This window comes from Plecotus auritus (assembly GCF_963455305.1).
Source record: "Plecotus auritus genome assembly, chromosome: X".
Classification (NCBI taxonomy): Eukaryota; Metazoa; Chordata; class Mammalia; order Chiroptera; family Vespertilionidae; genus Plecotus; species Plecotus auritus.
The window spans coordinates 130,117,959-130,144,513 of record NC_137784.1 but is presented as its reverse complement, the minus strand read 5'-3'; the positions used below and the strand labels follow the sequence as shown (position 1 = coordinate 130,144,513).

Genomic DNA, 26,555 nt, shown 5'->3' with positions numbered 1-26,555 from the left:
GATGACTCGTGCTGGGACAGTGACAGAGTGTGGGAAGGTGGGCAATGGGGACCCACGGGCCTGTGAGAGAAAGGGAGTGTGAGGGGCCTCAGCTGAGAAACACACCCTAGGCAGATCCGACAAAGGTGACTTACAGGTCTCTTTTTTAGGAGTGCTCTCGGGCCTCACAAGATTCTCTCCTCAGCGGCCTGTCCAGTAAGATCCTGAAGGAGGAAGTGAGAAGGCTCCTCAGGGCGCAGCTGGCACAGCCCAAGGTTCTGGGAAAGACAATGTGGAGAGGTGGGATTGGGTGCTGCAGGGTCTCCTCTGTCCTGGATGGATGATCACCTCTGTGCTCACTGAGGGTTCTCACCAGTCCCCGGGCAGGGCCTTCTTCTCCCCCTCTGCTGGCCTGGGTCAAAACTCTCAGAACAAGACCACACACTTCTGAGACTAACCAGAAGGACTTGGGGTGGCCCCACATCTGGCCACACCTGCCCAGAGTCTAATAGGTGCCACCAAGGAAGAATAATGTGTGACCTTACTCTATTGATTCCATCTGTCCCACTAAAGTCTTTACCCTGTCACTGTCCAGGAACTGAAGCAACTGCATCTGCTGACTTGAGGTTACCCTCCTAAAGGAAAGGCCTCATCTCCATAGACAACTGAGGAGGAATTTAGGGGAGCCAATACACCCACAATTCCAGGTCTCCCCATTCCTGACAAAAATGGCTCGGCAGACCTTGGGCTCCATGTATGCTTGTTTCAGGGGTCCCCTCATTCCTCATTGTGACCACCCTGCCAACTCATGGGAACCTGACTCGACCTCTGTCCAGACCCTCAGACCAAGGCCCTCCCCTCCCCCAGACCACCAATCTAAAAATCAGGAGGGACTTAGACTGACAGCCTCAGCCAGGGTTTCCAGTGCTGAGAGTAGGGGCAGGCTGGATTTCTGTGGTGTCCCGTTATTGTCTCAGGGCTTGGGGTACACTCCATCCTCCCTCGGGGTCCTCATCTTCACTTTGGCAAGACCCGGGACTCTTGTCACTGTTGAGCGGATACCCTTTCTCAGATGACCGGACTTTGTCCACTCAGACCAAGGTCCTCACCTACCTGAGAGCCCCAAGAGACAGATGAGGAGGCATCACATTGCACAAACTCCAGGGGTAGCCTCAGGTGGCTACCATCTCCCCTCTCCAACCCCCCTGTCCCCCCCACCCTCCCAGAATCCCTGTCATCATCACAAAATGCTGGCAGCAGGGACTGGGTGCTCTGTCCTGGTTGTATTCCCGGTGCCCCTGTAGGTTATTCATTTTTACTCCTGCCAGGGCCGGCCCTACCTCCATGCCTCCTACCTGGGATACTCTATCTCCCCCACTTAGAGAAAGACCCCACCTCACAGAGGACTCCCGACTTTCCCACCCATGATAGAAAGGAGCGTGCCACTTAGGTCCACTGTTGTTCCTTTCAGGGTTGAGGACTGCGGACAGCTGGCCTTTGTATCACCCCTCCTCTTCTGAGAAGGGGGTGTGCATTGAGGCTTCACGGATTATCAGCACATTCACACCGGGCAGATCCTGGGACTAGTCCCACTGCTGATCTTGGGTTAACTCTCAGACCTAGGTCCTCACTTCCCCAAGATTCCCCCATCCACATCCATGTGGCAACAGCAGGAGTTTGCAACATCCAGTCCTTCCTGCCAGGGTCCCCTACATTGTGGGGCTCAGGGTCACCTCAGTGCTCCCCAAGCCGACCTGTGGCTCTGCTCCTTACACTAGACCTGGATGGGGAAGTCAGGAAACTATGCCTGTGGTCACCCCGCCCACAGGTTCTCCTAGGACTGAGTATTCTGGTGTCCAGGGTCGCCTGTTTCTCCCTCAGGGTCCTCAACTTGATAGCAGCAGGACCTGGGGTCCCCCCTCTGCTGCCTGAAGCCCTGCTCCTTCTACCAAACCCCCAGTGTCTCTCAGACCCAGATGCAGAAATCACAAAGCACAATGTGTGAGATCACCCCTCCCCCACCCCCAGGAGGCCTGCCAGACAGACACTGTTCTGGGGTCCAGGGCCCCCAATCTCCCTCAGGGTCCTCAACTTGACAGCACCAGCACCTGGGATCCCCCCTCTGCTGCCTGAAGCCCTGCTCCTCCTACCAAACCCCCAGTGTCTCTCAGACCCAGATACAGAACTCACAAAGCACAATGTGCGAGATCACCCCTCCCCCACCCCCAGGAGGCCTGCCAGACAGACACTGTTCTGGGGTCCAGGGCCCCCAATCTCCCTCAGGGTCCTCAACTTGACAGCACCAGCACCTGGGATCCCCCCTCTGCTGCCTGAAGCCCTGCTCCTCCTACCAAACCCCCAGTGTCTCTCTGACCCAGATGCAGAAATCACAAAGCACAATGTGTGCGATCACCCCTCCCCCACCCCCAGGAGGCCTGCCAGACAGACACTGTTCTGGGGTCCAGGGCCCCCAATCTCCCTCAGGGTCCTCAACAGACTCCGGGCAGGTCCCGGACACTCTCTGCCAACCTGAGACTCTGCCATGACACGGAGCTCCCCTCAGTGTCTCAACCCGGAAGATGCGGAAGTCAGTCCTCGCCGCTGTTGGTCACCCCGCACCTTGGGGCTCCCAGGACTGACTGTTCTGGAGTCCGGAGTCACCTTGTCTTCACCCACGGCCATCACCATGCGGCCTGCAGGTCCTGGGACCCTCCCTCTGTGAACCGGGAGGCCGGACCCTCACACCGAGGCCCACAACCCCGAGACCCCAGGGGAGGTCTGTGAGCCTCACACCTCACGGCTCCCGGCAGGGGCTGAACTAGATCCCAGGGAACCTCCGTCTGGTCCTCACCCTGATTCCAGGCAGAGTCTGGGCCCCGCCCGAGCCGACCTGAGGTTGCCCCCCTCAGCGCTTGTCCTTGACCGCCTCCTCCCCCCGCCCCTCCCATTCTCTGAGGAGGTGGGCGAGGGGTGCAGGAAATACTTCTCAAACACCCCACGGCAGACTCTCAGTGCTGACGGCAGGGTCACCCTGGGTCCCGGGGCCTCACTCATCCCTCAGGGTCATACCTGGGCTCCTTCCCTCTACGGACCCGAAGCCGGCCTCCCAGACATGGCGCTCTCCTCTCTCAGACTTCCCCGGGCAGAAGTCAGTGGGCGGAACTTCCGGATGGGCTTTCTGGGGTCCCCGGGGCCTGAGAGCAGGGGCAGAGATCGGATCTAGAGGCCCGGGAGTGGTGACTCTGTTACCCTCCCGCACCTGACAACACCAGGGCTCCTGCCCTCTGCGGACCCAAGTCTGTGTCCCCAGACCTCTGCTCTAACTCCCCCCGATTCCCCAGGCCTGTGCAGGCATATGCTCAGCCTGAGAGCCCCACCCAGGGTCCCGTAGAGCTGACAGGAACACCAGGAGATGGATTCTCTAGTGCCCTCTGTTCTGAAGCCAGTGGACCCCAAAGTCCTCACTCAGGAGCACCTCACAACCCTTGCAGAGACGCTGCAATACCCGGACCGATGCCGGAGGGGGCGCTACTGTGCCCAGGATGTGTCAGGAGCAGAGAAGAAGGATTATTATGAGTGAGGATTAAAAAGTGAAATCACCTGCATTGGACAAGGAAAATGTAGACAGACAACCACAATGCCACAACACTTTCCCAAATCCCTGCTGCTGCTCAGCATCTTCAATAGTAGGGAACCTTTAGAACCCACAGTTTCCACAGTGTCAACTAAGCTGGTGAAGAAACCCCATGAGACCCTTTGATCTTCTTTGCTCTCCACCCCTTCGAACAGGGATAGGAAGAAACTGGGATCCTTGCTTTTGGCCCTGAGCTAATATTTTAGGACTTTCAACTTCCTGGTTTCTTTTTTTTTTTTTTTTCTGAAATAAAATGACTTTATTTTTCAAAAAATAAATCTTTATTCAGATTATTACAATTGTTTCTCCTTTTTCCCCCATAGCTCCCCTCCACCCGGTTCCCACCCAACCTTCTGCCCTTACCTCCCCCCCCTCACTGTCCTCATCCATGGGTGTATGATTTTTGTCCAGTCTCTTCCTGAACCCCCCCATACCCCTTTCCCCCTGAGAATTATCAGTCCACTCCCTTTCTATGCCCCTGATTCTATTATATTCACCAGATTATTCTGTTCCTCAGGTTTTTAATTCACTTGATTTTTAGGTTCACTTGTTGATAGATATGTATTTGTTGTTCATAATTTTTATCTTTTCTTTTTTCTTCTTCCTCTTCTTTAAGAATACCTTTCAGCATTTCATATAATACTGGTTTGGTGGTTATGAACTCCTTTAGCTTTTTCTTATCTGTGAAGCTCTTTATCTGCCCTTCAATTCTGAATGATAGCTTTGCTGGGTAGAGTAATCTTGGTTGTAGGTTCTTGCTATTCATCACTTTGACTATTTCTTGCCACTCCCATCTGGCCTGCATAGTTTCTGTTGAGAAATCAGCTGACAATCATATGGGTGCTCCCTTGTAGGTAATTAACTGTTTTTCTCTTGCTGCTTTTAATATTCTCTCTTTGTCTTTTGCACTTGGCATTTTAATTATGATGTGTCTTGGTGTGGTCCTCTTTGGATTCCTTTTGTTTGGGGTTCTGTGCACTTCCTGGACTTGTAAGTCTATTTCTTTCACCAGGTGGGGGAAGTTTTCAGTCATTATTTCTTCAAATAGGTTTTCAGTATCTTGCTCTCTCTCTTCTTCTGGCACCCCCATAATTCTGATGTTGGTACGCTTGAAGTTGTCCCAGAGTCTTCTTACACTATCTTCAACTTTTTGGATTTTTTTTTCTTTTTGCTTTTTCGGTTGAGTGTTTTTTGCTTCTTTGTTTTTCAATTCTTTGACTTGATTCTTGTGTTCCTCTAGTCTGTTGTTGGGTCTCTGTATAATATTTTTTATTTCAGTCAGTGTATGTTTAATTTCTAGTTGGTCCTTTTTAATATCTTCGAGGGTCTCGTTATATTTATCAGCCTTTTCTAGGATATTCTTGAAAAGCCTTATAACCGTGGTTTTGAATTCTATATCCAGTCGTTTGTTTACCTCCATTTCTTTCGTTTGTGATCTGTTTCTTTGATGCCGCATTTTCACTGCTTCCCTGACTTGGTAGGGTAGATTTGTGTGCTAGGTTTCCTATATGGCCCAGTGGGTCAGCCTCCCCAGTTAACTTGAGGTGGACACTCTTGGTGCACCCCTTTGTGGACTGTGTGTACAGCCTTGTTGTAGTTAAGTCTTGATTGTTGTTGGTATCACTGGGAGGAATTGACCTCCAGGCCAGTTGGCTGTAAGGATCAGCTGTGTCTACTCTGGGAGAAGTTCAGTGCTGGAGACAGCCTTATAGGATTAGACTTGCCAAATCGCAATAGCCTCTGTGCTCAGCTTGGATGGGGTGGAGTCTCAGGGCGGAGCAGACTGTCTTGGCTTCCAGTCAGCCTTGCCCTTGCGCGCGTGCGCGCCTGCAGACTTCTGCCTTCCCCGGCTCCCGAGTCTCTGCCTGAGAGTCCAGATTCCCCCCCATAAGAGCACGGGTCCCCAGGGGCTCACCTGGAACTGGGGTTCAGTGCAGTCAGAATTGGGGTTCAGTGCAGTCAGGAGCTTCGGACTCCCTTCTGCTAGGGAAAGCCTGTGGCAACCTCCGCAGCCTTTGTGCACACTGGTGCGCACGCCTCCAGAACCCTGCCTGCCGGGGCTCCCCCGGGTCTCCCCCGGGTCTCCGAGTCTCCGGGTGCCTTTCTCTCTACCTGACAGTCCAGACTCCCCCTGTATGAGCCTGGGTCCACGGGGTTTCACCCAGGACTGGGGTTCAGTGAAGTCAGAACTGGGGTTCAGTGCAGTCAGGGGCTCCCTTCCCCCTTCCGCCAGAGAAAGTCACCCAGGCTCTCAGCCACCCTTCCTCTCTGTGCTCACAAAGACCCTTTGCCTTACCTCCAATTCTCTGTGAGCTTTTCTCTTTCCTTCTAGTTGTAGAATTTTCACTCAGCCAGCTTTCCTGTGGTTCTGGATGGTGTCCGTTCTGTCTTTTAGTTGTAGTTTTGAAATTGTTGTGCGAGGCAGCAGTTTAGGTGCTTACCTATGCCGCCATCTTGGTTTTCTCCTCAACTTCCTGGTTTCAGTGTGGGCCCTGGGACCCCTCAGGATCTCCTACGGTGCAGGATCACTTTTGAACTGGGTAGTACAAATACAGGTTTGGTCAATGTCATTCACAAACTTAGATGCTGAAGCTTGTGAAACCTTCTATGAAAAGAAACAACATTTGAAAAATTCCCATAGAAAACCAGGATAAATTTCTAAATCATCACAGGTACCCAGAGATGCTACAGCCCTTCCCCACCTTCACCCCCCGCCCCAACTTGCCCTGGGCCTCACAACCTAGAACGTGGACTGCCCTCTTCTCAAATACAGAGTGAAGAATTAGCCTCACATCATGTCCAGCTGGAGAAGCTGCCAGACATGGGCCTGAAACGTGCCCGCGTGCAACTTGGCTCAGGCCCCCTCTTCCTCGCCACTCATAGCCTCTTCAGACAGGGATGGAATGGAACTAGGACCCATTCTATAATCCCTGAACAAAAAGTCAAGGACTTTCAACTTGGTGGTCTCAGCGTGGGCCCTGAGACCCCACAGGAACTTGTGGTGTGCCGGATCACTGTTGGGTACCTGCGGGTACAGCAGGTACTGTTCCTGCAGCCAAACGTTGGTGAGGAGCCGCCGTGGGATCCTATGTTCCTTTCCATCATGCACCTCCATGACCTGCAGGGCATCCCAGATTTCATCCTCGGGGGCACAGTTGCCCTTCGTGACAATCACCCACAGAAGTGTAACCAGGAGGACATTATTGGGAAATCTGCGCTCATTGCTCACCATCCTGCTCCTAAGGTATCTTGCAAAAGAGTGGATCACAAAGGCAGAAATGTTGAATGGTGTCATCAAAGAGTACCAGGACCACTTCCCTGATATCTTCATCCAAGTCTACAGTGCATGAGGCTGGTATTTGGCATTGATGGGAGGGAAGTAGACCCAATGACCACTCCTATGTCCTGGTCACCACCGTGGGCCTCACCTATGATTGGGGGCTGATCCAGAAAGAAGATCTGACCAAGAGAGACATCAATACACAAGGAGCTTTACTTGAATGGGGCCTGAACAGGGCTGAGGAAGAGAAGAATCCTTCACAGCAGGAGACTCTCCATGGGTTTTTGTGTCAGGAGAGCACTGGCCAGAAGGGAGTGCTATGGTTTGAATGTTTGTGTCCCCGTAAAAGGCTGATGTTGCAACCCTAACCCCTAAAGATGACAGCATTAGGTTGTTGGGCCTTCGGGAGGTGCTTAAGTCATGAGGGCTGAGACCTCAGGGATGGGAGTAGCACCTTATAAAGAGTCTCCAGAGAGATCCACGCTCCTTCCACCATGTGAGGACACAGCAAAGAGGGCACTCACTGCAGCACACTGGCACCTTATTCTTGGACTTCCAGCCTGCAGAACGGTGGGAAGTAAGTTTCTGTTGTCGATAAGGTACTCAGTCTGTGGTATTTTGTTATGGCAGCCCCACTGGACCAAGGGAGGAGGGCAAGGGAACAGCTGGAAGAGTGGCATTGGAGAGGAGGCTCATGTGTCTAAGTGAGGTTGCTCACCAGCTCTGGGGGAGTGGCTTGAGGTCTTGGAACCACAAGGCTCTCTTTTATCTACTCTTAGCAGCCAGGCTAGCCTCAAGGGCCCCATAGCCCAGAGCTCAGCACTTTCTCTATGGCTGCAAGGCTGTGCAGAAGCAACAGCCAAGTCAAGACTGAAATCACTTTCCCTAGGAGGTGGCTGTCTGGGAAGTCCAGTCAGCTGTGCTGCATTGCAGCCACCTAACTCTGAGGGCTCTGTTCATAAGGCGGCAACACACATGGGTCATCTCTGGGAACTTTGGAGCTCTGGAGAGCATGGTGCCTAATAAACACTGTCTGACTGGTGGTTGTGGGGCCCAGGGTTAAATTTCTGGGACCGAGCAGGCTTAGCAGAGGGAGGCCATTTCCATAATGCCTTTCATCAACTCCACTGAAGTTAGCAGTGTGAATATTTCATCTTCAGAGGAAAAGATGAACTTGATGTCCTAGATTCTTCACCACAGTGGAAATTCAGTGGTTTTTGAATAAAATAATATTAGCTAATGATCCTATGGAATCCTTGAGACACTAGCATTGAGTGCCTAAATCATACCAAATAAACACCTGTTCTCCATGAGATGCCAGACAGTGGTTTCCAGAGCCTTCTCTCCAATTTCCCTCCCATGAAATGGGCAAATTCCATTGAATAAGTAACCCGCAGAGTAATGAGTTGGCAAAGGCCACAAGGAAACCCCCTTTTCAGCCTTTAAAGAACTCCCTTAAGAAACAATACTTTGGTAGGCAACGGAAGGGAGCTGGCTGTTTAACCAGAGACACTAAGAGCCCCCGCTGAAAAGGCACCCATTCTTAGCCTCTAGGGCATGTCCTCCAAGAATAAGCTGATTCTTGAATCTATGCTTTGTAAACCTGTATAGAAGCACAAAGACCATGGACTGAGCCTGAATCTCTAGACCCAGGGGCTCCATTAAGGATGCAGTTCTTAGGCTGAGGGGCACCTTGGCGAATTTTCTTCCCAAATGCCTTTGCACTCCACTTTTAGCAGCAAAGGATTGACCCCACTGTTTAGAAATAGAGTACAAATGACCCCACTTAGTGGCAGGGCTGAGACAAGGACCTAGGACCCATGCAGGTGGTGCCTTTCCATGGTACCACTCTATCTCCCTATACAGAGTGATTATTAAGACCAAAGTTGTCCACAATAGCTAGAGAACATGAATCACAAACACCACCGTAGTATCCTATCCTCTATAGTGAAGATGACTTGAATTTTGTTTTTGTGCCATCCCACACCCAAGCTCTCATCTACGTTCAACTACATATTTGTGATTATTTTCATATCAGCTTCCTTCAGTCACAGCTAGCTAAAGAAGTTAGAATTTAACTTGGTAGTGAATCTGTGTAAAGTAGGGTTTTTGGTTTTTGAAAAGAATCTAACCCAAAAGCAAACAAAATGATTCATTGTATCTATCTTCAAGGCTATGGCAGGAGAGGAACACACGGGCTTCTGGCAAGGAGAACAGGGCTGGCATGAGAGTGAGTCAGCAGAATGCTTTGTTTCCCCAGAGCCGAGTATGTGCCTAACCACAAATCACTAATGAAAAGGGGAAGTACCAAAGGAGATCCAATTTGGAAGTGGGAAGCCCAAAATCTGGGAGAGCCAAAGCCCACCCACTTCACTAAAGAAAGGAAATGGGGCATAGGGGAGGCCTCAAGGGAGCCTGAATCTGAGGGTCTGGGGAGGATGCTTTGAGAAGACAAATGCAGGTGTCCCAAAGTGAACCCATCTTGGGTAGTGAGAAGAGTTCCTGTGTGGAAGACATAGAAACTAAAGCCAATGTTATTCTGACCTGAGAGTGGTGAGATTTGGGGGCAAACTAAGCTCAAGAGGGGGCTCCATAGGACATCAGAAGGTGTGGCTGTCCATTCCCACTGCAACACCATGTTTAACATCTTCTCTCAGGTGCTTTGGGTAGCACTGAGGTTGAGGAATGAGAGGAACGTTCCCACCTGTGCTGGAGCCCAGCCCTATTCTAGGGACAACTCGACCCAGAGCTAAGAAAATAGGACTCTCTTTTGGGCTCATCTGAGCAGGACCTACCAACCAGTAGGCACAGCTGGAAGAGACCAAAGCAGGAATCTTGTGAGGGGTGCATTGAAGAGGGGGGCTACCTACTGAGACTAGGCCAACCACCATTTTCTGGGAGATACAGTCCCCCAGGGGCTCATCTGACCCAGGCAGTCTTGGTGGTTGCCCAAGGTAAGACTAACCAGGGCCTTGCCCTTGAGCAACAAAGAGGCCATCAACCGCCCCCCTCCCCCCGTAGGGATAGGGGTGGAGATAGGATCGTGACCTCTCAACACATCCAGTGAACTGGCAACAAGAAACAATCTTCCTGGAAGCAGATGAGCACCTTTTCTATTAACCTGACCCCTATTTTCCTGTACTATTTGAAAGGAGAGAAGATGGGGGCTCTAAAGATGTCCACTCCCCCACACTTGGCCACGGCCCATACTCCAGAGCAGCCATAAGTCACCTTTGTGACATCACATGACTTAAGCAGCTGGTTGCCCCACGACCGAGACTCTAGAATTTTGAGGACAGAATATATAGGGCATTGCTGCTGTGACTAAAGGCACTTCTGACCCCACTTTTGAAGTGATAGGATCCTGGGTACCAAATGCTTGTTGATGTAGAGCATCAACATGGCTAGTCAGAGTAACCATGAGATACATGAAGCCAAGCTGGCCCCATCAGAGGATGGACAACCACCAATAATGGTTCAATATGATACATCCCCAGGTCCTCATGTGGGTCCCAGGGAGGCTTTGGAGAGGCACAGGGGCCAGGAACAGAGCCAAGATCCAAGCCCGGAAAACAACACACAACCACAGGACCCAAACCAAAGCGCCGCCAATGTGGAAGGAAACAAAATTCTTCATGGGCCGTCCTTCCCAAGAAAGCTTTGGAGGATAGTGGAGGATGACGCCTTCAGGTCTGTGCGCTGGAATGATGATGGAGACACCTTGATCATCGAAGAAAATCTTTTCCAGAGGGAGATTCTCTGCCGAAGGGGCGAGGAGCAAATCTTTGAATCGAACAGCCTGAAGAGTTTCATCCGCTTGCTGAACCTCCATGGTTTTAGCAAAATACCCCAAGGCAACTCTGCAGTTTGCTCTCCAGGGAACAAGATAATGGTAAAGTAGAAAGACCTCCCATTTCCCATGTTCCCTGTTACTCAAACATCTTCCTAGTGGACCCAGAAGAACGATATACTGAAAGGGCTTCATTTCAGGGCCTAAACCTTTTTCACATGATACAGTATTTATCAAAAGATGAGAAAGTATAGATTTTTATTTGAAACTATAGCCCCCTTAGAGATAACCTGCAGGGATGAGTAAAGACTCTGAGAGGCCAGTTAATATCAAATAGATATCTTTTCTCCACAAATGACTAAATTAATTAATTTTGTTTCAGACCTACCAGAACAGCAATTTCCAGAGAGACAAGCCTTGGCTCCTCAAAAACATTAAGGAACAAGGTAACCAGGTGTCTCGGGTTTATCCAGGGACCAGTGCCATCTGGTCCAACGAGAAAGAAGAAGATGGCCCCACACGACACTCCCCAAAAATACACCAGGAGGACAGCAAAAAAGAAGCCAAACCAAAGGCTCAGGAGACAGATAAGAATGACTGGGGACCCAGTGCCACCCAGGCATTCGAGTTCTCGGTTCCTCAGTCCCTGAGCAGTGCCAGTGAGGTCCAGTGCCCAAGTGCAGCCAGTGGTTCAAGTGGGGAGGACACTTCTGGTAATGTCATGTTTGTGCCCATGGCTACTGCCAGAACCGACAGCTCAGGGGATCTGTCCCACAACCCCCCAAATGAACCAGTACAAGGTTCAGTGATGTCTTTGTACAACATTTGCTATTCTGTACTGGTATCTGGCCTTTCAGACATGGCTCCACCCGAGGACACTGACCAGGCCGAGGAGGAGGAGCCTGAGGGCTCCTCGGATAACAAGTGTTCACTCAGTGAGCAGTTCAAGGACAATGCAGGCCCATAATATCACAGGCTTTGTAACCACAAATCCATTTCTGCTTTAATAAAGAAAGGCAAAATTACATGATACAAAATAAACAATCCAATGAGAATTGTGAGTCCATGTTCTTCTGTTTCCATGCCACACACCTCGTCAGATGAGCCTGAGGAGGCTAGAAATCCTGGCCCCAGACAGGCTTTTGTCCCCGTTGTCCTCTTTCATTTTCACCCATTCAGCCAAGGATCTGGCTAGGGGGTCCTGAGGCAAGCCCAGGAAGACCTGGTCCCCTGAGCCTTGCCTACTGGACAGGAGACAGAACTGCCTGACTCCTGACCTTGGGGGAATCACCTTACATTAGTCATGCATCCTGAAACAGGAGGGTCTTTACTCACGGGTCCCCCTACAATGCCAGGAAGTTTCTGATCAGTATCTGAGTATCTCTAGCCCAAGTTCCAGGGGCCTTCCATAGAGACCCACCTAGAATTCAGGCCACCCCATCTGCTAAGTGGTGTATGACAGAGCCAATCTGACTCAGAAGATGGGCCATTCCAGTCAACGCCTGGGAGAAAGCCCATCATCCTCACAGCTAACAACCATTAGTAACCCTGCTAGAAGGGACCCAAATAAATTAAAGATTGCCCATACAGGAAAACAAAAACTCTACCCATAACTTTTCCATCACAGCTGTATTTCAGATCCGTCCTTGGGTCACGAGGTAGCTATGTGACATGTGTAACACAAGCCCTCATAAGCCAGGGGACACTTTTACAGCAGACCAGTCACTTGCCAGGAGAGACAGGTGCTTGCTTTCAAAGTCTGATGTCCCTTTCACCGTGAATGAGGCCATGCCTGGCTGGTCACCCTCTGACAATCATTCAGTGCCAGCTCCCAGACCTCCCACAAGGATCCCTGGGTGCTGATGAAGTGTTCTGTGAGTTTGACCAGAACAAAGAGATGGGAATCCCAAACAATAACCAGTTCTCCTAACACATTTTTCTCTGTAAAACCCAGGAATGAGTAGGACCAAAAAGAGTGATAGCACCAAGATATTTCTTGGTAGCTTTCCCTTTTCCCTAAAGTCAGAGTCCTTGAATCAGTCATTGAGCCCAGAGAGGCATCTCACGAGGACAGTTGCCTACATCTGGGCACAGAAATCTGTTTACGTGAACAGCAGATGGTGGGTAGTGCTCTCCACGGCAGCGCCAATTCAGTTCTACATCCGCGGCGTGATGGCCCCTTGATGGTCATGATTCAGCTGGATTCTCGGTAACCTTCCTGTGGAGTCCTCCTGCCCCTAAGGGATCAGGTGCTGTGGGATGCCACCTGGAAGACAGCCTTTCCCCCTCTCCTGGGTATGCGCTCCAGTAACCACCTGGGGTTTGAAAGTGCAGTCAGGTATGTCTGCTTCAGGTTGGTCAGCACAGCCTGCTTTACCAGTTCCACAACCTCCTCAGGAGCCATGTTTTCTGGGCACTGCAGAGTTGCCCCAATGTCAGGGAGCCCCGTGCACCATGAGAGAAGCACTGAGATGTTTTCCCTTCCATAAATCAAAGGCTTCCTGTGAGAGGAAACGGTTCTTCAAAGTTATGCCCACTAGAGGCCAAGCTGATTTCACCAAAGGGACACGGAGTGAGCTGGGTCCCTCTGACTGAGTACTTCCAATGTGTCAAACTCTGTTCGGGAAATTCTGTGTGAGGCCAGGGGAGAGAAGGAAAAGAAGAGGACAGAGCCTGGTCCACGAATGGGCAGGTCCCAACCCGACTGCTGTGGGCAGCACGTACAGGTCAGAAGGGCTCCAGCTGCTGTGGTTAACCCACCGGGAATTGGGTCCCAAGCTCTTCACAGGTGTAAAGAGCTGGTGTGGGACCTCAACCACTGAGGGGTGAGCGAACGGGCCCCGGATGCCATGGGCAGTGGGGGTGGGGCAGGTGTGTGAAGTCAGGCAGACAGCCTGAGTCTGGTGGTCACCTGACCCTCTGTGTGCTGTGCAGCCTCCCCTGGTTTGTCACCCATGCACACATGCGTGCACATACATAAACACAAATGCGTGCACACAGGCAACACCACATGCAGACTTGGACCTGTCCCTGCCTCTCAGGTCACCAACGGGAACTGAGGCCCAGTGTGGACAGAAGGGTTCTCCCAAGTTGTAGGAACTCGGCCCATGGAACCCCAGCCTAGGCCCCTTGCTGCCCATTTGAAGGTGTGCTGCTTACAGAAACCACAGCCCCACCACCACAGGTTTAAAAGAAAACAAGCCCCAAACTCCTGAGCAAGGTCCTGTGGGTACTCTTGGAGGGGTGTGAGCTTTGCTCATGGTGTCACGCCTTGCCAGCGATCACATCTCACCCATACTTCTCCCTTCCCCAAGCAAGGCCTGAATCTGCCTGAGGTTCCACCCCAGCCTCTCCAGCAGCGGCTCCTGCCAGAGGGCGTCTTCCCAGTCCCTGTGAGCAATGTGGGTGGCGATGGTACAGTTCCCCTGGCTGCTCACTAGGGTTGCCAATGAGTCTCAAGTCTTGACCTCATTTAAGACAAAGCCTGCATAAGGCTGCTGGAAGGAGAGGCAGGAGAACTCCATCTTCCCAGAGATCCGTGGGCCTCATGTGGCCTGGGGAAACCCACAAGTGTGAATGTCAATAAGCATCATGCATCAGCCCTCCGTGTTCATGGTCTGTGGGCTTACCTCTCCCCAATGTCCCCTGGGGCCCTGGAACCCCACTGACAGGGATGGTGGGAGAGCAGAGAGTGTTGGCTCCTTCTTCCTATCCCCAAGCAGTCAGCGGCCAGGCCCAATGGAAAGGGCTGGCCATGCAGATGCCTCGTCCATCAGATGGAGTCTTTGGGGGGCTCAAGGAAGAAGGTGGAGACAGGTAAGGAGAGGCACTCAGCACAGGATGTGGTCAGTTCCACAAAGGAGGTCACTGAGGCCAGGGGAGCACAGAGGAGGGAGAAAGGGTGTGTTGGCTTCACACTGGGTGAGTGGGTTCTAGTCCTCTCCCAGCGCAGACCCTCCTGGGCTTTGCTTCTTCTCCCCACCCACACCTACCCCAGCAGAGTCAGCTCCCTCCGCTTTTCCCCCCAAGGCACTGCAGGCCCCCAAGCACCCCGGTCCCTCTTCCAGGGCTGCACATCCTTGGAATGCAACCTCAGCTGGGCCCTGGGACACCACCGTGTGAGCTCAGATCATCCTGCCAGGGGTCTCCCTCGGGCCCCTTTGGGAGCCACCCTCCTCCATCCCCTGGCTGCACCACTGCTATCTGCCGTCAGCAGGCACTCCTGGCCCCCCACTGCAGCCTAGAGAAAGGAATAACAGGAGCAGGAAGAATTGGCACCAGTACCCACACACCAACCCCATGCCATGGGCATGACCCACAAATCCTAGAATTCAATCCTCAAATAACAGTGGTAGGGGCAGTGCCACTGTCACCCCAGTCTACAGTTGAGAAGGTGGCACAGAGGAATGAATAGACGGCCCACGATCATGGGAGCCCTGACTTCATCACCCACTGTCCTTGCCTTTTACCTGGGGAAGGGGGTCCTAGTACTTGGCAGACCTCAGATTCCACAGGGCTGAGTACCTGGCCCGTACTGTAATAGGACAGTCACAACCGGTGGCTACACATCACCATCATCGGGCCTGAGCCTCACTACTGCATTCCACATGAGCAAACCCCCACTCTGGCTGACTCTCCCCTCCTGTCTTAAAGCACATAAACCTCACTTCAGCTTTTATGTCCTCGTGTGTATGGAAACATACCCACTCTCAAAGACAAGGCCCAGGGGACCAAAGCTGCCTGTGTTCACTCCCTTCCCAAGCCAGCGTCCTTCCAGTCCCGGTGCACACCTCCTCTGCTCTGCATCCCCTCCCTTTCTCTGGCTGGGTTGCCTTTCCTGGTGAGGACAGAGGCTCAATGAATGTTTAGGGTGCACATGAAGCAGTGAGAAGAGTCTTTTTACTGTTTATGTTTCTACATTCTTGAATAAGCTAAGAAAATCCAGGTAATATATTTTATTTTTACAGAACGACAGACTAAAAATGATGCAAGAATTCAAAAATTAACTATTTTATCTCTGTTTTACAGCTATGCTCTTTCACATTTAAAAAAAAAAAAAAAAAGCCCATTCCAAGTCCATGTTATCTGGTTACAGAGTACAAATAAAATGAAGGATTCCCAATTTGTTTTACAAATTAGCAAAACTCTTTGTCTTAAGTTAAATAACAATAAACGTGTGACCTGTGTCATTTGTAAACTTAGATTCTGAAGCTAATAAACATTCTACTTAAAGTAACGTTTTAAAATACCAAAAATAAAAGAAGATACATTTCTAAGTCACCCCAATGGAACGAGACACACAGATGTTATTCACTATAATCCCCTAGTCTGGCCCTCCACTGCTTGGATCATCGACTTCCCTCTTAAAACACAAAGTAACGAAATCTGCCTTGGACTTCACTGAGGGCAGAAGAAGCTACCGGACATGGTAGAAGAACTTGCACTGGCCATGGCAGTAGTATCATCTGTGGTGCTAATTCTGGCCTGGGCTCTCTGTTCCTCCTCTCTCAAAGCCTCCTCATACCAGTCTGGGAAGGATCTGGGGTCACTCCCATTGATCTGGGCCAAAAACTCCAGGACTTTCAACTTGGTGGTCTCAGCGTGGGCCCTGGGCCCCCACAGGAACTCGTACCGTGCCGGTTGGCTGTTGCGCACCTGCCGGTACTCCAGGTACTGTTCCTGCACCCAAACTTTGGTGAGGAGCTCCCTGGGCTCCCCATAGATGCAATGCTCCATCCCAGCATGCACCCCCATGGCATTCAGTGCTTCCCATACCTTCTCTTCGGGGACACAACCATCCTCCGAGAAGATTATACTAAGGATGAGTATCAGAAGGCCAGTCTTGGGCATACTGTGCTCATTGCTCACCATCCCATCATAGGTGAGGCCCAGGCTGGTGACTAGGACATAGGTGTGGCTGGTGGGGTCCACTTCCTTCACATCAATGCCATAAACCAGCTGCATGCACTCAGAGGCCTCGCTGAAGATTACAGCAAAGTGGTCCTGGTGCTCTCTGATGATGCTACTCAGCATTTCTACCCTTGTGGTCAGCTCCTTTGTGCGATACTTCAGGAGCAGGAACCCCACCAGATCAGCTACCTTATCATCAATCACGTCTCTGGGCAAGGACTCCATGTCTGGCAGGGCCCGGGAGGTACAAGGACCCTCCTCTTCTTGGCTGCTGGACTGGCTCAATGGAGCAGCAGCGGCAAAGGCAGTAGGGGGGGCACAGGCACTTGGAGAGCTCTGGAGAGGACTCAGTGTCCCAGCAGCAGCATGAACCTCCTCCTCCTCCTTCTCCTCCTCCTCCTCCGGGGTGCTTGGGGTACTTGAAAGCAGAGGGTAGCAAGAGGAAGAGGAGGAGGAGGAGAAAGAGGAAGGAAAAGAGGAGGAGCAGGTGGAGGAGGAGGAGGAAGAAACCTCTTCCACAGTCTCGGGAATCTCAAGCGTGTAGCGTCGTCGCTTTGGAGCTCGGGGCATGATGACTCTTGTCAGGCAGCCACAGGAGTGGGGGCAGGAGGTGGGCAATGAGGACTCACAGGCCTGGGGAGAGAGGAAGTGTAAGTGGTCTCAGCTGGGTACACCCTTGTCCGCTTTGACAAAGCAGAGCTACAGGTCTCCTCTTTAGGGGTGCTCTTGGGCCTCACTGGGGTCTCTCCTCCTGGGTGATCTGTCCCCTAAGATCCTGAATGAAGAAGTCAGATGGTTCTTCAGGGTACAGTCGTCATAGGCCAGGTTTCTGTGGCTGGCAGTGGGGTGGGGTCGGGTGCTGCAGGGGTTCTCCTCTATTCTGGCATGGGGGAGAACCTGGAGACACATTCTAGGTGAGGGCAGGCACCTCACCTTGACTGCTGGCACGGCCTGGACCTCCTCTGCTCTGTGACCTGTGTTTTGTGCCTCAGACCAAGGCCTTTATGCCCTGGTTCCTGGAGCCCCTGTAACAGGAAACGAGGAAACACCTCAGCGTGCAGGTGGCATGCACAGCCATGGGCCTCCAGTGCTGACAAGAGGGAGGCCAGGATTCTGTGAGTTCCCCACTGTTCTGGGCTGGATGGTCTCCTGCGTCCTCACTCAGGGTCCTCACCTTTCCCCTGGCAGGGCCCGTGAACCTCCCCTCTGCTGGCCCTGAGGCAAAACTCTCAGAACAAGGCTACACACCCCTGAGACTGAACAGAAGAAAGTGAGGGGGCCCCACATCTGACCACACCGGCCCAGGACATCCCACGGGATACAGTATGACCTGGCCAAACTCTGTGGGGGCTATCTGCCCTGGGACGGGGAGTCCCCTCAGTCCTAACGTTGACATCTCACAGGGTCTTGGACAACTTCCTGTGTTGACCTGAGGCCACTTTCCTTCAGTCTAAAAAGCTCACCTTCCTGAGTCACTGGTGGAGGACGTGAGAGACACCACGGCTAGCCACCACGTTCCACTTTCTCTCATGGTGGACAGAAGTGGCAAAGTAAGGCTGGGATTCGACCTGTTGTGATGTGAGTTTTTCCCTCAGTCCTCAGCTGAACCTTGAAAGGAGACAGCAAGACTCGGGAGCAGGGGAGGAGCATTAGGGTTCCTGCTGTCTTTCCTCAGATTCCTCACCTTAAAAGAAGTCAGGGCCCGGGCCACCTCCCCCCTCCTCCTTTGCTGACCTGCACTTGGCCCCCTCAGTCCAGCTCTCTCACCTGCCTGAGGCCCACCACCCCAGCCAAAATCAGAGTGCTCTCTGTCGGACAGCCCTGCCTGGGGTCTCTCGGAGCTGAAAGTGGAAGTGGGGTGAATGTCCGTGAGGCCCACATTTGTTCTGGAGGAGAATTCCCCCTCCTTCCTCCCTCATGGTCAATAGCTTGGCCACTTGCAGTGCCCGAGTGTCCTGGCTCTGCTGTCCATATACCACACCCTTTGTGTAAGGCCCCACCTCTTTCAGATTCCTGAGAGCAAAGGGAGTGGGAGGATCCATGGGAAAGCGATCCCAGAAACCCCAGGGCTGAGGGCAGGGGCGCGTTTCTGAGGGGTCCCCACTGGGGTGGGATCCAAGGTTCCCTTAGTCCTCCCTTAGGATCCTCCCCTGACTCTGGCAGATGCTGGCCCCACCCACTGCTGATGTGAGTTCCTGCTCTTTATACCCAAGCCCCACACAGTCAGGCCCAGATGCACGCATAAGAAAATGCCACCTATGATCATCCTCCCGTGAGGCCTGCCTATGGACTTTGGAAGGTCCTGGGCCCACCCCCTGCCGCTCTCCAGTACTGCTCCCGATCCTGACCCTGTTGTGCAACTCAGCACACGCTGTGTGTGGTCATCCCCTCAGCGGGATCCCAGCACTGTCTCTGGTCTAGCTTCCAGGGTCCCTCCGTCCTCCATCAGGGTCCTCACCTTGACTCTGGCAGGTCCTTGGTGCACTATCTACCTACATGGGGTCCCACTCCCTCTACCAAACCCCTAGGTAGGGGTGGGCCAACTTTTTGCCTCGATGGCCATAATGGGTTCTTAAACTGGACCGGAGGGCCGGAACAAAAGCATGGATGGAGTGTTTGTGTGAACTAATATAAATTCAAAGTAAAGGAGCAGAGGGGAGAGCAAGAGAACCCTTCGCTCTTTCAGCTCCACGGGCCGGATAGAACAGCCGAACGGGCCGAATCCGGCCCGTGGGCCGTAGTTTGCCCACGGCTGCCCTAGAGTCTCTGAGACCAGGACTGACTCTGGTCTAGCTTCCAGGGTCCTTGGCACACCATCTGCCTGTATGGGGTCCTCATCCCTATACTCCACTCCAGAGTCTCAGCACAGGACTGACACTGGTCTAGCTTCCAAGATCCTTGATGCACCATCTGCCTATATGGGGTGCTATTCCATCTACGGAACCCCTAGAGTCTCTGACACCAGTATTGACTCTGGTCTAGAGTCCAGGGTCCTTGGTGCACCATCTGCCTATATGGGGTTCCACTCGCTCTACCCAAGCCCCCAGCGTCTCTGGGACCTGGACTGACTCTGGTCTAGCTTCCAGGGTCCCACCCCCTATACCAAACCCCCAGTGTCTCTGAGACCTGAATGGAAACACAGAAGGGAGATAATGGCGGGTGTCGTCATTCTCACCGGGCCCCCCCACATCTGTTCTCCAGGTCCTGGCCCCACCCTGTGCTGACCTGGGGTCATCATTCTTACAGCAAACCCCCTCCCAACCCCCAGAGACTCTCAGACCCGCATGCTGAAGTGAGATAATATCCCGTGTGTCCACCTCCCCTGGGTTCTGCCTGGTTGGCTCTGTGGTGGGGTCTCGGGTCCTTCCATCCCCCTCAGCGAGCTGACCTTGACTCTAGGAAGCTCTGCCCACCATGCTGACCAGAGGCCCTGCTCTTTGTCACCGTCCCCGCCTCAGAGCCCGCTGTGCGAGTCAGGACACACTGTGTGTGGCCACCCGCGTGGTGGACAGCAGGGGTGGACTTCTGCGGGCTTCCCTCTGCGGTGGGACCCACCCAGGTCCTCACCTGGATTCTGGCAGGGCCTGGGCCCGCCTCCTGCCCAGGTGAGGTCCGCCTCTGCCCCGAAGGCCGGGGTTCTCGGAGCCCAGGGTAAGGGTCACAGAGGCTGCTGTGTGTGTGCGTTCACGCCCTGCGAGCTCCCGGGCGGGGCTGGCCCTGCTCTAGGTCCCAGGGTCCCTGGTTCCATCCCCCTCTGTGAGACCCGGGTGGAGGCGGACAGAAGGACACGCCGCCTAGGGTCCTCCTCCCAAGAAGCCCGCCCCCAGATGGATCTGGAGGGCCCTGGGCCCGCCCCGGCCATGTTGCGGTACCACTGCGCCTCTCACCAAACCACCAGAGTCGCCCAGACTTGGCTGCGCCAACCTCGACCCGCCTCGTGTGGTCACCCCCCACCCCGCTCGCCCCGCCCAGGGTGCTCCATGGACGGAAACCGTTGTTCGAGGCCCCGGGGTCCCTCCGCCCTCCCTGGGCACCCTCACCTTGACTAGGCCAGGCCCCGGGCCCGCCTCTGTGGATGTGAGCTCGCTAGGGCTCTCCCCCCGGCATCCCAGGGTCTCGGAGACCCGGATGTGGAGGCGGAAGTGAGGAACTGGGCTCTGGCAGGGGTCTCTGAGACCCGGAAGAGGCGTGTGTGGTCACCCTCACCAAAGCCCTTCCATGCTGAGTCTGTGGTGGGGCAGGGGCTCCCACCCCCCGGTACTCACCGTGACCCTAGGCAGTGCTTCTGCCCCGCCCTCTGCTAACCAGAGGCCCTGCTCTTGATCTCTGTCCCCAGTCTAAGGCCCTGTTGTGGCAGTCAGGGTGGAACCGAACAAAAACGGAGGTTCTGCTGTCTGCCCCAAGGACAGCCAAACGCCTGAGGCAGGTGCTGTTGAAAACGCAAGGATTTATTCATGAGTCACATGACCTGGGCAGTGCTGGGCTCCTGTCTCAAAGACCAATCTCCTCTTCCTACCTAAGCCCGCCTTTTTTTTTTTTTTTTTTTAATCTTTATTGCCAAAAGTGTTACGGAGCTCCCCCGATTTCCCCATTGACCCCTTCCAGCCGGCACCAGCCCCCTGCCCCAGGCCTCCATTCACTACATGGTGTCTGTGGCCCTGGGTTATGCACACAAGTTCTTTCGTTAGTCTCCTCCTACCCACCCCCGCCTTCCCTCTGAGATTTGACAGTCTGTTCCACCTCCTATGTCTCGGGATCTATTTTGTTCATCAGTTTAGTTTGCTCTTTAGATCCCACATGTGAGTGAGATCACGTGATACTTGTCTTTCTGGCTTATTTCGCTTAGCATAATACTCTCTGGGTCCCTCCATCCTGTCTCAAAGGGTAACAGATCCTTCTTTTTTAATGCTGCATGGTGTTCCATGGTATAAATGTACCACAGCTTTTTTACCCACTCATCTGCTGATGGGCACTTGGTCGGTTTTCAGATCTTAGCTATTGGAAATTGTGCTGCTATGAACATAGGGGTGCATATATCCTTTCTCATTGGTGTGTCTGTTTTCTTGGGATATATTCCTAAAAGTGGGATCACTGGATCAAATGGGAGTTCCATATTTAATTTTTTGAGGAAACTCCGTACTGTTCTCCACAGTGACTGCACCAGTCTGCATTCCCACCAGCAGTGTACTAGGGTTCCTGTTTCTCCACATCCTCTCCAGCACTTCCATTTGTTGATTTGTTGATGGTAGCCATTCTGACAGGTGTGTCCTTTTAATCTGCATCTCTCCGATGATCAGGGTCTTTGAGCATTGTCCTTTTAATTTGCATCTCTCCAATATTCGGGGTCTTTGAGCATTTTGTCATATGTCTCGTAGCCATCTGTATGTCCACTTTGCAGAAGTGTCTATTTAGTCCTTTGCCCATTTTAAAATTGGATTGTCTTCCTTTTGTTAAGTTGTATGAGTTCCTTATATATTTTTGGTTATTAACCCTTTACCAGATGTATCATTGGCAAATATGCTCTATCATACAGTGAGCTCCATTTTCATTTTGTGGATGTTGTCTTTTGCTGTGCACAAGCTATGTATTTTGATGCAGTCCCATTTGTTTATTTTCTCTTTTGTTTCCCTTACCCTAGGAGATGCATTGGGGAACATATTGCTAAGAGGGATGTCTGAGATTTTGCTACCTATGGTTTCTTCTAGGATTTTTATGGTTTCACAACTTACACTTAAGCCTTTAATCCATTTTGAGTTTATTTTTGTGTATGTTGCAAGTTGGTGGTCTAGTTTCATTGTTTTGTTTTTATTTTTTAAATTTCTTTATTGATTAAGGTATTACCTATGTGTCCTCATCCCCCCATTACCCCCCAACCTCCCCCCCACTCATGCCCCCACACCCCTATTGTCTGTGTCCATTGGTTAGGCTTATATGCATGCATACACGTCCTTTGGTTGATCTCTCCCACTTACCCCCACCCTCCCCTATCTTCCCTCTGAGTTTTGACAGTCTGGTCAATGCTTCTCTGTCTCTGGATCTGTCCCTGTTCATCAGTTTATGTTGTTCATTATATTCCATAAATGAGTGAGATCATGTGATATTTATCTCTCTCTAGATTCCAGGGTCCTTCCATTATTTCACTTAGCATAATGCTCTCCAGTTCCATCCATGCTGTTGCAAATGGTAAGAATTCCTTCTTTTTTACCACAGCATAGTATTCCATTGTATAGATGTGCCACCGTTTTTTAATCCACTCATCTGCTGATGGGCACTTAAGCTGTTTCCAAATGTTAGCTATGGTGAATTGTGCTGCTGTGAACATAGGGGTGCACATACCCTTTCTTTCTGATTGGTGTTTCTAGCTTCTTGGGATATATTCATAGAAGTGGGATCACAGGGTCAAATGGGAGTTCCATTTTTAGTTTTTTGAGGAAACTCCATACTGTTCTCCACAGTGTCTGCACCAGTCTGCATTCCCACCAGCAGCACACTAGGGTTCCTTTTTCTCCACATCCTCACCAACACTTGTCCTTTGTTGATTTGTTTATGATAGTCATTCTGACAGGTGTGAGATGATACCGCATTGTCGTTTTGATTTGCATCTCTCGGGTAATCAGTGACTTTGAGCATGTTTTCAGATGTCTCTTGTCCTTCCTTCTGTCTTCCTTTGGAAAGTATCTATTTAGGTCCGTTGCCCGTTTTTTGATTGGGTCGTTTATCTTCCTTTTGTTAAGTTGTATGAGTTCCCTGTAAATGTTGGAGATTAAACCCTTATCGGTGATAACATTGGCAAATATGTTCTCCCATGCAGTGGGCTTTCTTGTTGTTTTGTTGATGGTTTCCTCTGCTGTGCAAAAACTTTTTATTTTGATGTAGTCCAATTTGTTTATTTTCTCTTTAGCTTCCATTGCCCTAGGAGCAGTATCAGTGAAGAAATTGCTTCGGCATATGTCTGAGATTTCGCTGCCTGTGCATTCCTCTAGTATTTTTATGGTTTCCCATCTTATGTTTAAGTCTTTTATCCATTTTGAGTTTATCTTTGTGTATGGTGTAAGTTGGTGGTCTAGTTTCATTTTTTTTGCATGTATCTGTCCAATTTTCCCAACACCATTTACTGAAGATACTATCTTGACTCCATTGTATGTTCATGCCTCCTTTGTCGAATATTAATTGGGCATAGTGGTTTGGGTCGGTTTCTGGGTTCTCTATTCTATTCCGTTGGTCTATATGTCTGTTCTTGTGCCAGCACCAGGCTGTTTTGAGAAAGGTGGCTTTGTAATACAGCTTGATATCTGGTATTGAGATCCCACCTACATTGTTCTTCTTTCTCAGGATTGCTTCAGCTATTCGGGATCTTTTTTAATTCCAGATGAATTTTTGGAAAGTTCGTTCTAGGTCTGTGAAATATGCCGTTGGTATTTTAATGGGGATTGCATTGAATCTATAGGTTGCTTTGGGTAATATGGACATTTTGATTATATTGATTCTACCAGTCCATGAACACGGTATGTTCTTCCATCTGTTTATGTATTCCTCTATCTCCTTTTTTCAGTGTCCTGTAGTTTTTCACATATAGGTCTTTTACCTCCTCAGTTAAGTTTATTCCTAGGTATCTTAATTTTTTGGTGCGATGGTAAATGGGATTGCTTTTTTTAGTCTCTCTTTCTGTAAGTTCACTATTGGTGAAAAGAAATGCCATAGATTTCTTGGCATTAATTTTGTATCCTGCTACATTGCCAAATTCATTTATTAAGTCTAATAATTTTTTGATGGAGTCTTTAGGGTTTTCTATGTACAGTATCATGTCATCTGCAAATAAGGACAGTTTTACTTCTTCCTTTCCAGTTTGGATGCCTTTTATTTCTTCTTGTCTGATCACAATGGCTAGTACTTCCAGTATTATGTTGAACAGCAGTGGTGAGAGTGGGCATCCCTGTCTTGTTCCTGTTCTTAGGGGAAATGGTTTTAGTTTTTGTCCATTGAGTATGATGTTGGCTGTGGGTTTGTCATATATGGCTTATATTATGTTGAGGTATGATCCTTCTATTCCCACGTTGCTGAGAGTTTTTATCAAGAAAGGGTGTTGGATTTTGTCAAATGCTTTTTCTGCATCAATTGATATGACTGTGATTTTTATCACTCAATTGGTTTATGTGATGTATCACGTTTGTTGATTTGCGGATATTGTACCATCCTTGCATCCCCGGGATAAATCCTACTTGGTCATGGTGTATGATCTTCCTGATGTACTGCTAGATCCGATTTGCTAGAATTTTGTTGAGGATTTTGGCATCTATGTTCATAAGGGATATTGGCCGATAATTCTCTTTCATTGTGTTGTCTTTATCTGGTTTTGGTATTAGGGTAATTCTGGCTTCATAGAATGAGCTTGGAAGTGTTCTTTCCTCTTGAATATTTTGGAATAGTCTGAGGTGGATAGGTTTTAGTTCTTCCTTGAATGTTTGGTATAACTCCCCTGTGAAGCCATCTGGCCCCGGGCTGTTGTTTGCTGGGAGCTTTTTGATGACTGCTTCAGCCTACTGAGATTTTTAGAATCTTCCTGATTCAGTTTGGAAGGTTGTATTTTTCTACGAATATGTCCATTTCCTCCAGGTTGTCTAGTTTGTTGGAATAGAGTTTTTCATAGTATTTTTTTTTACAACCCTTTGTATTTCTGTGGGGTCTGTTGTTACTTTGCCTCAATCATTTCTGATTTTGCTTACTTGGGTCCTCTCTCTTTGCTTCTTTTTTTTTTAAATATATTTTATTGATTTTTTACAGAGAGGAATGGAGAGGGATAGAGAGATAGAAACATCGATGAGAGAGAAGCATCAATCAGCTGCCTCCTGCACGCCCCCTACCAGGGTTGTGCTTGCAACCAAGGCTCATGCCCTTGACTGGAATCGAACCCGGGACCCCTCAGTCCCCAGGCCAACGCTCTATCCACTGAGCCAATCCGGCCAGGGCTCTCTTTGCTTCTTGGTGAGCCTGGCTAGAGTTTCATCAATCTTGTTTATCCTTTCAAAGAACCAGCTCTTGGTTTCATTGATCTTTTATAATTTTTTTTTTGTCTCTATGTCATTTATTTCTGCTCTGATCTTTATTATCCCCTTCATTCTGCTCACTCTTGGCTTTTCTTGTTGGTCTCTTTCTAATTCTTTGAGTTGTAGAGTTAGATAATTTAGTACCATTTTTTCTTGTTTTGTGAGGTAGGCCTTTAGAGCTATAAACTTCCCTCTCAGGACTGTTTTCATTGTGTGCCATAGATTTTGGATTGTTGTGTGTTTATTGTCATTAGTTTCCAGGATGTTTTTAATTTCTTCTTTGATCTCATTGGCAACCCAATCATTATTTAATAGCATGCTATTCAGCTTCCAAGTGTTTGACTTTTTTGGATTGTTTTTATTGTAGTTTATTTCTAATAGTATGCCATTGTGGTCTGAGAGGATGCTTGGTATGATTTGAATCTTTTTGAATTTGGGGAGACTTTGCTTGTGACCCAATATGTGGTCTATTTTTGAAAATGTCCCATGTGCACGTGAGAAGAAAGTATATTCTGTGGCTTTGGGGTGAAATGTTCTGAAGATGAGAATTAAGTCCATATGATCTAGTGAGTCATTTAGGATTGCTATTTCTTTGCTGATTTTTTCTCTAGAGGATTTATCCAGTGATGTCAGTGGTGTACTAAAGTCCCCTACTAAGATTGTATTGTTGTCTATCTCTCCCTTGATATCTTCCAGGAGGTTTTTTTTTTTTTTTAATGTATTTGGGTGCTCCTGCATTGGGTGCATATATGTTTATCAGGGTTATATCCTCTTGTTGTATTGATCCCTTTAGTATTATGAAGCGGCCTTCCTTATCTCTTGTTATGGCCTTCACTTTGAGGTCTATTTTGTCAGATATAAGTATTGCTACCCCAGCTTTTTTTTTTCTTTTTTCATTTCCATTTGCCGGAAAGATAT

At 50.2% G+C, this 26,555-nt stretch overlaps 1 protein-coding gene across 1 annotated transcript; it reads right to left on the bottom strand.

Moving 5' to 3' along the window:
* Positions 1–16,080: 16,080 nt before the first annotated feature.
* LOC308240283 (melanoma-associated antigen 10-like) lies at positions 16,081–17,163 on the bottom strand (the record flags this gene model as incomplete). The annotated part of the gene is made up of 1 exon (XM_080653175.1): positions 16,081–17,163. The coding sequence occupies one exon, from the start codon at positions 17,161–17,163 to the stop codon at positions 16,081–16,083; it is 1,083 nt and encodes a 360-aa protein (XP_080509301.1).
* Between the last annotated feature and the right edge of the window lie 9,392 nt (positions 17,164–26,555).